General features: G+C 48.0%; 1 protein-coding gene across 6 annotated transcripts in view; it reads left to right on the top strand.

Moving 5' to 3' along the window:
- Window positions 1–5605: 5605 nt before the first annotated feature.
- LOC142499441 (calpain-1 catalytic subunit-like) overlaps window positions 5606–11183 on the top strand; it is a 19073-nt gene continuing 13495 nt past the window's right edge. For 2 of the 6 annotated variants that reach the window (XR_012802675.1, XR_012802674.1), the window contains exons 1-7: window positions 6012–6553; window positions 6776–6845; window positions 6989–7113; window positions 7581–7714; window positions 7952–8123; window positions 10282–10365; window positions 10537–10622. Coding sequence is in view for 2 of the 6 variants with exons in the window: in XM_075608794.1 (XP_075464909.1) it covers window positions 6431–6553; window positions 6776–6845; window positions 6989–7113; window positions 7581–7714; window positions 7952–8123; window positions 10282–10365; window positions 10537–10622 (794 nt within the window). In the remaining 4 variants the exon portion in view is untranslated. Of the gene's footprint in view, window positions 5628–6011; window positions 6554–6775; window positions 6846–6988; window positions 7114–7580; window positions 7715–7951; window positions 8124–10281; window positions 10366–10536; window positions 10623–11183 lie in introns of those variants that run through there. The other 4 variants (XR_012802677.1, XR_012802676.1, XM_075608794.1 and 1 more) reach the window with 3 other exon arrangements.

Here is an 11183-nt window from a genome sequence, read left to right as displayed (position 1 = left end):
GGATGGTACTGTGGAGACTGAGACCTTCTTTAAGGAGGTGGATACTAGTAACTTGCTGATGGCGAATAGCAATCACAAAAGTACATGGATAAATAATATACCAGGAGGGCAATTCGTTAGACTCAGACGTAACTGCAGTAGTTTAGAGGTTTTCAACAAGCAGGCTAATAAACTATTCTTGAGATTTAGAGAGAGGGGATATCCTAAGGAACTTCTAGAAAGAGAGATTATAAGGGTACGCAATATGGATCGTAAGGATATGCTAATTCAAAATAGATCCAAGACTAGAAATAAAGAAGGACAAAATATAAAAAACGATACTCTCAATGTGGCCTTTATTACAGATTTTAATTCTGTTCATAGGGACATTGAAAAGGTTTTTAACAAACACTGGGGTATATTGTGCAATGATCCTATTTTGGGATCACATCTAAACACCAAACACCAAACACCAAACACCAAACCACGCAGCCTTAAGGTCCGTATTCAGGAACACGTCAGAAATATTAAAAATGGTTTTGAAAAACACAGTGTATCCAGACACTTTTTGGTACACCATAATAAAGATCCATCTAGTCTCACTTTTAAGGGGATTCAGTTTATTCCTGTAAATAGGAGAGGTGGGGACAGAGTCAAAATATTGTCTTCTAAAGAGACTTATTGGATACATAAGTTAGATACTATGTCCCCTAAGGGGTTAAATGAGGATGTGGATATTTGGGCACTTTATTAAATCTCTAGCCCTTCCCCCCTTTGAACCCAGGGGATGTGCTACTAATCATTGTATCTCTGTTTTCCCTGCTTTGCTTTACTCTATATTTCTAGTTACATCTTTTATATATATTTAATGATGGTGTCTATTTTAAGTTACTAATATTGTGTTTCTTTTATTCCAGCATGTTTTTAATTATTTATGCTAGGTTTTGTTTATGTGTAGGTTTCAATTTAATATGTATTTTTCGATTTTGTTAATAAAGTTGTTGTTTTAAAAGTAAATTACCCATCTTCCCTATCACACTGACCTTTACCTATTTTAGATGATTGGTTTACTTTTAATTGGTCAACCAATAAGGTATCTTTGTGAGGTATATAAGACCTCTGGGTAATGGCCTAATTGTTCCCTGAAGTAGTTTATTCTACGAAACGCGTTGGATGACATATTTCTATTGCCTTATATTTGCTATTTGCCTATTTATTGGCTTTGCCCTGCTATTATCATTCTTGTGTGCTGATTTGAGCCTTTTTGAGAGACTTTGCAAGACTTTATTTACCTCCCTGCCGATTCCATCACTGCTGCGGAGACAGTGACGTCATCACGCAGCGTCCCGCGACGGAGCGGCATCGTGGCACGCCGAGTGTGCCCCTGCAAGCTGCGGTTTAACCTCCATGCAGAGGATTCATCTGTTGAGCTACATGAGCTGCTCCAGACGGCTTGGAAGCTTGAGTGGTCCCACTGAGCACCAATACCTGCAGCGGAGCCTGGTTGCTTAAAGGGAAACTCCCTTGGGAGCAAAGTACCGACGGATGAGAAGTCCAGACAAGAACCCTGCCCCAGAACCAACGGAGTGGCACTACCTGAGAGAAGCAAGCACCAGACTCTCCTGACAACAGCTGCCGAGTGGTAATCAGTGTGAAACACACTAAATGCACTTTACCAACCTTTATTATGTACGCAGATTTATTACCCCTTTAATTGATAATATATTGTAAAATTTGCTTCACTATTTGGCGTTGTGCGCTGTTTTCTTTTGTTTCCATTTTCTTAGAGTGTGTGGGGTGCTGAGCCACCCCGTGTTTATAGCAGCAGACGCCCTTAACAGCAACACGGTTATGTGATATAATTTATTTATTTTCTATATACCTCACTGTGGGAGTTGTGGTTTATTCTTTTCCACACATTTATTTGGTTTAGTCACTGCACTGTATATTATATATTATATATATTCATATATTTTATTTTTAGGTTAGTTAGTTAGGTAGTAGCGCACAGTATTTTTTCTGTTTTTTACATATGCTAAAGGCAATATAAATTGCCAATGTTACATATATAAACAAAGGAGTGTCTAATCAATTAATATATATATATATTTTAGAAAGATAAACATAATATGTATCGACAAACAAATGTCCATGAATGGACAATGGTGTTAATGTCCAAAATAGATATAAAAAGGATATGAGTTGACTTTGGCAGATCCGCAGCTCCTTAGGCCAGGTCCCCGCTGCAGCGCCCGCTATAGCAGGCGCGCGTGAAGCGCAGACAGCGGGGACGTAGCCTTAGAGGGATAACCTGCATCCACATGAATCTATTGAAAAGAGAAAAAGATTGTACTCGTCTGCAGGGGATCCGCGTTGCACTTTCAGACCTCCAGACGCTTGTGAGTGCCTGTGAGCAGTCTGTGTATCGAGACACCGCTGCTACATCTTTGTTACACAGTAGCTCAGCCAACCATTGGAATAGGGGCTGTATTGGATTCCTGGACACTGCTGTTACAACAGTCTGGAGGTCTGAAAGTTCAATGTGGATCCCCTGCAGAGGAGTGCGATCCGACAGACATTTCTCTTTAAATGCGCATGATATAGCTCCCTTTGTGAGTGTGCTACCTCATTCTTTTTTATTCTGGCAATAAATGTTTTACAGCGTTATACTATGTGACACGCGCTTCTCTTTTCGTTATATATGTAGTCCCCTTTCCCTATGCCTAAGGGAAACTACATGTGCTGCTATACCTGTTTGCTCACAGGAGGCCTAACCCTCCGCCGCTGGTAGCCTGGGGTGAGCTCTTTCTCCTTAGTGCAGTGCCTCCACCTGTGAGGGATCCCAGCGTTGGCGGGATAACCCCTTCACAGGAACTATTACAGTAATGAATACACACATAGGTATATAACGGATATTTACTGTACACACACAATACAATAACAGTATCCCAGCCCACAGTATAGCCCAATGCCCCAACGTACTGAGGGTGCAGTGGCACCAATAACCCTGGTGTTCTTCCCAATGTCAGTCCCACCCAACTGTGAGGTAGCGCTACCCCTGCTGACTGTTGGTGCACTTATATATACCTCCCTGGGCACTCTACCTAGGTACCGCTGGATGAAACAAAGGATCAGTCAGGTCCCACGACGTGGGGCCTCCATTAATCCCCTCATTCCTTACGCGTCCGATCCGCCTTGTGAAGTGCGAGCTCCAGCTGGAGGGTCTCACACAATGCCTATAGGGCCCTGGCCTGGTCCCAAGCTGCAGGGCACCGCGTGGCCATCCGATCACCGGCCATCCGATCACCCGGCCATCCGATCACCGGCACCGCGTGGCCATCCGATCACCGCGTGGCCATCCGATCACCGGTTACTAAGTAATAATGGGGAAGCGTCCCTTTCTGGGGCCTTCCCTACAACACTCAGCTGGTTGTGACTCAGGGCCTAGCTGGGGCCTAAGGGGCAACCCTAGGCCTAATCCAGAGAAGCACTGCTCCCCGGGCACTACCTCTCTGGTTGCCCTCATTCTTCTGACTGGCGTGTGTTCCGTTTGCACGCCAAACTCTCTCTTCCTGGTCTCTAGCCCTATTGGCTGTTCTGCCCCCATGTGGGTCCCACTCTAAAGGAGCCTGGGACTTGGTGTGCCGCTGTAGTGTCCTGCGGAGCCGCTTAGGTGGCAGCTGCAACTATCGTCTCACTGCGCATGTGCTTCGCCTCTTCTACGCATGCGTGAGAACAAGATGGCTGCCGCACTGACTGCGCATGCGCCTTGCCTGCACTGCGCAACATTCCAAGATGGCCACCGCCTGCACCGGAGCAGCTCCCCGATCATGCTGGGCTCCGACACCTAGCCGCCAGCTCCCCCGCACCTTACGGCAGGAGAAAAGGGGGGCTCGGCTACATATATATATATATATATATATATATATATATATATATACACACATGTAGCCATGTTTCCCCTAGAACACAGGAAACTACCTAGTGCTGCTCTTATACCTGTTGGCTCCAGGAGCCTGAGCCTCTGCCACAGAGAGCTTGGGGTGTGTACTTACTCTGGTGCAGCGCCTCCACCTGTGAGGGATCCCAGCAGAGCGGAAGCAGCCCCTCACAGGACACAATAATAAACACCCACGCAATGTAAAATCACACAACCTTTACTGTGATGCAATAAGTATAGATTAAAGGATTATTCTCCCTTAAGAGCAAGATATATATATACAAATACCACACACCTCGCAGGGCTTACTCTCCTGCAGTGCTACCCACCACCGTGTCCCACACCGTGTCCAGAGAAATGTGTATCTCACACAAAGAACCCACCCTTATAGGCGTGATCAGTGCCTGGGTATACACCGGTATGTTAGTGCACTTGTAGACTATTACCTACTGGGCGCGACAGCACATGGTCTGATGAAGCTTCACAAAGGATCAGCCGATCCTCCCTCTCTCCGCGACGTCGTCAAGGTGATCCCACCAAGGCAATGTCTCTGCAGTCTCTCCAGCGAAGCCTGATCTCAAGCCTCTCTGCAAGGAGTTCAGCATCTGCTGTGTCCCTAATATATCTAGTCACTACAGGGATCCGTTCCCTAAGCTGGGCCCTGTCCCTGTAGCAGCCACAAGCTATGAATGACTCAGGGTCTATCTTGGACCTAGGGGAGTATGTGCTGGCCTAGTGAAGAGGCTTACTTGCCCTCCACACGGACCCTCTGTCCCCTACCTCTCCCTGTCACACTCTGCCACGCTACCTCCTGTGACACACTTCCTATTACTCCCTGCAGCACTTCTCCAGCTCCTATTCGCTCCCAGGCATCAGGTGGGGTACTCCTAAGGCTCATGGGACTTGTAGTCCTTTCCCAGAGCCTTCCCTAATTGGCTAGCGTTCGCGCGCTTTTCCACTGCGCATGCGTGACCTCCAATGGCTGCCGCCGTTCCTCTGCGCATGCGCAAGCCTCCCTAAGATGGCGGCATCCCTCTCTGCGATCACCTGAGCCCCCGGTGACACGATCGCCCCATCGGCGCACACCAGCAACCTCCCGCTGCCCGCCCCCTCCCTCGGAGCTCCCGACACACGTGACCGCGCATCCGCACGCCCCCGCAACCGGACGCAACTCTCCTGCATTAACGGAGGTACACAGCAAGGGGCACAACCTCAGAGGGGAGAACTTGGCTACACACACATATATATATATCTACACATACACACACACACACACACACACACACACACACACATACACATATATATATTTATACAGGCAGTCCTCGGTTATCCAACGCAATCCGGTCTGGACGTGGCGTTGGACAGTGAAACCGTTGTAAAGCGAGTCCCATGTTAATCAGTGGCGGTGAGCGTCGGACAACGCATTCCGGCGTCGGAAAACGTTCCATAGGGCTCCATTGTAAAGCGTTGGATATGCCATTCATTGTAAAGTGAGACGTTGGATAGCGAGGACTACCTGTACACACACACACACACACACACAGTTACTAGGGTGTCACCTCAGGTGACTGTTCCTCCCTCTTCTTCTCTGGTACTGTACACTTTATCCTTGTATACATAAAAGCAGGGCGTATATAAACAGAGTAGAGTATATATACTGCATATACTGTGTACAGAGAGAAAGTGGACAGAGACAGATACAGAGGTATATACATATCTATGTCTATCTTTTCTCTCCCCCTCCTCTCTTTTCCCCCACCCCCTATCACCCCACTCTCTACCTGTATATACACTATTTATTCACCATGCAGAATCTGGGGGGGGGGGGGGGCGGAGGGTATGTTACCAATCTCTCCCCACTTCCTGTCTGGAGGGGGCTCGGCTCTTCCTTAACCACCGCTCTCCTGCTTTATCACCTCAATCTATCTGACACCCTCTCTCTCCATTTCCCCAACCCATCTATTTCCCCCTTCCTCTCTCCCACTTAATCCCTCTCCACCCTTCTCATTCCCTCTTCCACTCCTCCCTTTCCTTCACTCTCTCTCCCTCAACTTGCACCTCTCTCTCCGACCCCTCTCTCTCTCTCTCTTTTTTCTCTCCCTCCATCCCTTTCTCCCCTCTCTTGATCTCTCTCCTCCAATTTATTTTCCCTCCCTAAGCCCCTGTCTGGATAGGGTCTGGCTCTTCATTGGCCCCTTCCATCTCTCTGATCCCCTTTCTTACACACAACCACTCTCTCCCCTCTCTTTCACTCCCCCCTTCTCCCTATCTCTCCCCTTCCTCTTTCACTCCCCCCCCCCCCTTCTCCCTATCTCTCCCCTTCCTCTCTCCCTCCCCTCTCTTTCTCCGTCTCCCCCCTCCTACTCTACCGCTCTCCCCCAGCTCTTTATATTTCCCTCTTTCTCCCACCTCTCTTTCACCGTCCCTCTCTCACCCTGTCTTAGCCCCTCTCCCCTCCTCTATCTCCCTCTATATAAATATATATAAATTATATACCCATCCTTTAGGATGTGGCGGGGGCAGTGTTACCAGTCTCTCCGCACTTCCTGTCTGGAGGAGGGTCAGCTCTTTGTTGACCCCGCCTTCCCCCACGTGACCTCTGATCCCGAGGTCGACTGGAAGCGACCACATGTGAGTTTGGGGTTAAGGGTCATATAGGAAAGGTCAGGCGGTAAAGGGTCAAAAGGTTATAAATCTAGAGGGTAAGGAGCCGGCAGGTGAAGGGTCAGGGAAATGAATTGTTTATGGGTTAAACGTTGGTGTTTAAACGGTTGGGGGGCATGGGTTGGGTTAGGCAGGTCAGATTTTCAGGTCAGGGGTCAGGGGGTCACTCTGTCTCGTTTTCTCTCCCAGGAATTTTGCACGGACCCGAAATTCATCGAGAGAGGAGCTAGTACAACGGATATATGTCAGGGGGAGCTGGGTAACACAATTGTACAGCTGCTACACAACAACTACTACACAACTGCTGCTGCTACACCACTACCACATGACAATTACGAAACCACTACTGCACAATTATGACACGCTGTCACACAGTGTCACATTTTTACTCTGCCCCCTCAGGTGACTGCTGGCTCCTGTCCTCCATTTCGGCCCTCACTCTCTCCCCCTCTCTCTTCTCCCGGGTGGTGCCGGAGGGTCAGAGCTTCTCCGCCATCGAGGGCTACAGCGGCATCTTCCACTTCAGGGTGAGGAGCAACAAGGGCTTTAATAGTCTCAGGGGGGCAACAAGGGGATAATTCCACCCCCACCCCCAGAGGGGCAACAAGGGGGTAACTACCCCATAAACAGGCAATAAATGGGATAATTAGCCCAGGAAGAGCTTGAGATACCCCCAAGATGGACAGAAAGACACTCATAAGATGGGTTACACATGCATAATGGCCCATGTCATCATTTGTGCCACTGTGGTGTGTATCTGTATCATAATTATGTTATTTTGAGGTTGTGTTGTTCTGTTCTGGTTGTGTGTCATGGTTGTGTAGTTGTGTCATGGTTTTGATGTCCTGTTGTGGTTGTGTAGTTTACATATTGTGTAGTAATGTGGTTGTGTAGTTGTCTTGTGATGCTATTGTGTTGTGGCTGTGTAGTTGTGTTGTGACATTGTTGTGTTGTGTGGTAGTGTAATTGTCATGTGGCTGTTGTGTCCCCGCAGTTGTGGCACTTCGGCTCCTGGGTGGACGTTGTGGTAGATGACACACTCCCGACAAAGAGAGGACAGCTCCTGTACACAAAGAGTGACACCAAGGGAGAGATGTGGAGCGCACTGCTTGAAAAGGCATATGCAAAGTGAGACACACAACACAACTACTACGCAATTATAGAACTACATAACACTGCTACACAATAACACAACTATATAACTATACAACACAACATAAATACACAATTACACAACAACTATACACACAACGGTACAACTAGGCCTACTGTACAGACATAGCTATATACAGACACAAAACTATACAACTATATACAACTCAACACAGTCACACATCACCTTATTACCTCTGCCTATGTATACAGGGTATGTGGGGGGTATCCCACACTGCAGGGGGGGTGTATCTCCGAGGCTCTGGAGGACTTCACGGGCGGAATAGCAGAGTGTGTGAATGTGAGCACCCTCACCCCCGAGGAGACCTGGGCCATCGTCAGCCAATCAGAGCACGGCGCGGTCCTCATGGGCTGTTGCATACAGGTGCGTAGCCTCTTCTATGAATCTCGCGCTACATCTCTCCTAATCGCACACACAGCACCCTGTACTAATCACACCACATCCTCTATTAAATACACACACACACACACACACAGCATCCTTTACCAATCATACACACTATGGCCCAGAGGTTATAAAAATCATTAACGAACATTCGTTTCCCTGAGGTTAATGCATATCCACGAAGCTAATAACTTGCAAAAAAAGGCACTTGTTTATCTGATTAGCATAAGCTTAATGTTATGTCTGTCTTAACTAAAGGTGGTCTCTCTCCCTCCCACTTCCTCATTCCCCCCTCCCCATCTCTTTCCCTCTCTCTGTCTCCCTCCCTCCCTATCTGCCTCTCTTGCTCTCTCCCACCCCCTCTCTCTCCCTCCTTCTCTCTCACCCCCATCCTTTCCATCTCTCTTTTGCCGCCCCTTCCACCCCAAATCTTCGCCTTCCCCCTCTTTCCCCCCGCCCCTTCCTCCATGTCTTCCCCTCCCCTTCCTCTCTTCAACTTCTTCCTCCCTCTCTTCCAAAACCTATATCTCATGGTCTGGGTGGGAGTAACGCCACCGTTAGGAATGACACAGCGAATGTCTGGTTAAATTCCTGCGCTACTGTAACTATAACGTTGCTGTGTGCATATGCGTTGTTACAGGGAACACATATTTCACGTTTCATCAGCACTAATGGCCGTTACAGTTAATGCAAGGCCCTTACCGTCGAAACACAGCACTTAACACTGTGTTAGTGAGCTTTAAAGATACATGTTAGCACTTAATGAGACATTCATTTAGCTTAGTGCAGTGTTTTTCAAACCACTCCTCGTAACCTGTGGCCACACCAGGTTTCTGAGACAACCACCTAACATTCTATTGTAGGGTGACCAGATGTCCCGGTTTGGCCGGGACTGTCCCGTTTTTGTCCCGGGAACTGTTTTTTTTTAAAGTCGTTTTTTTCCGGTGCTTGGTGGCAAGTTGCCAACTGCTCGTGCGCATGCGCAATGGGCGCTTGGTGGCCTTGCGTGCATGAATTGCGCTTGCTAGCCACGTATGTGCGAAATTTATCCCGGGGAAAATATGATCACCCTATTCTATTAGTATGCAAAAAAATGCATTAACCTGGATGCAAGGTCATTGGTTATTCCCGAAACCTGGTGTAGCTGTGGGTCACGATGAGAGAGGTTTGGAAAACACTGGGTTAGTACCTCAATAAAACCCTACAGACCTCTGCAGATCAGGGTCTGTATCCTGTATTAAAGCAGCAAAACGTAGCAATACTCAATGTTTTTTACAGGATTGAAGACGGGGGTCTTCTGGAGCTGAATCATGTTAAATTTAGCTTCGGGACCCTCTGCTTCCAGAAATACTTACCTCCGTAGGGGTGCCGCTTCTCTGCAGCCAGGAAGCTTGTGTGACTAACGAAATGGCGGTTTAAATGTCCCATGTCACGTGGGCCAATAGGAACTGTGATGTCATCTCTTGCTGCTTCCTATTGGCCAGCGTGACCTGGATATGTAAACTTCACAGAGACACCGGCAGCCCATCTCTGGAAGCAGGGGTCCCCGGAGCTGAAATTAACGCAGTTCAAAAATGTTCAATTGTGCAGTACTACATGTTTTGGTGCTTTAATCCCACTGTATCCTCTACTAATCACACTGTATCCTCTACTAATCACACACAGCAATCTGTACTAAGGAGACCTGCGCTATCATTAACTAACCTGGGCCAGTGTCACACAACAACTAATCACATAGACAGCATCCCATACTAATCATACAGAAACAGTATCATACTGTATACTAAACACACACACACACACACACACACACACACACACACACACACTATCCTGCTCTAATCACCCATGCACAAGGAGAAGACACTGACCCTGATAACAATGACACTGAGTCGGCTCCTTGGGCAAGTCACTTAATCTCCCTGTGCCTCAGGCACCAAAATCATAGATTGTAAGCTCCACGGGGCAGGGACAGTGTCTGTAAAACTTCCTAGGTACTGTGCACTATACTGTCATTGTGAAGCGCTTTGAGTTCCAATGGGAGAAAAGTGCTATATGAAATAAAGCTATTATTACAATATCCTGTACTAATCACTTCCACAGCACCCTTTATTAGTCTGACTTCCCTCCTCCCCAGGTGTCCCAGGCCTCTGACATCGGACGGATTAATGAAGAGGGTTTAGTGCTGGGACATGCGTACACAGTGATAGGAGCGAGCAAAGTGAGATCTCTCTCCTCACCTTCCTATCTATCTCCCTCATTTATTTCTCTTTTCTTCCGTCCCTCACTTTCTGACCCCCACTCCAGCCTCTTTCTCCACTTCTCTCTATCACTCTCCCCCTGTCTTTCTCTCCTTCCATCTCTCTCACAACCTCCCACTCTCCCACTCTAGGTGCGCTGTCGCTCCAAGGAGGTCTGTCTCTTGCGTCTGCGAAACCCCTGGGGCTTTATTGAGTACAAGGGACCTTGGAGTGATAAGTAAGAGCAAGTGAGACTGTCCTCCAAAGAGTGAGACTGCCCTCCAAAGAGTGAGACTGCCCTCCAAAGAGTGAGACTGCCCTCCAATGAGTGAGACTGCCCTCCAAAGAGTGAGACTGCCCTCCAATGAGTGAGACTGCCCTCCAATGAGTGAGACTGCCCTCCAATGAGTGAGACTGCCCTCCAATGAGTGAGACTGCCCTCCAAAGAGTGAGACTGTCCTCCAATGAGTGAGACTGTCCTCCAATGAGTGAGACTGCCCTCCAAAGAGTGAGACTGTCCTCCAATGAGTGAGACTGCCCTCCAAAGAGTGAGACTGCCCTCCAAAGAGTGAGACTGCCCTCCAATGAGTGAGACTGTCCTCCAATGAGTGAGACTGCCCTCCAATGAGTGAGACTGCCCTCCAATGAGTGAGACTGCCCTCCAATGAGTGAGACTGCCCTCCAATGAGTGAGACTGCCCTCCAAAGAGTGAGACTGTCCTCCAATGACTGAGACTGTCCTCCAATGAGTGAGACTGCCCTCCAAAGAGTGAGACTGTCCTCCAATGAGTGAGACTGCC

Source organism: Ascaphus truei, chromosome 7, assembly GCF_040206685.1.
Source record: "Ascaphus truei isolate aAscTru1 chromosome 7, aAscTru1.hap1, whole genome shotgun sequence".
In the NCBI taxonomy this organism is placed as follows: Eukaryota; Metazoa; Chordata; class Amphibia; order Anura; family Ascaphidae; genus Ascaphus; species Ascaphus truei.
Note: the sequence above shows the minus strand (reverse complement) of the source record. Positions and strands in the feature narration are given on the sequence as shown.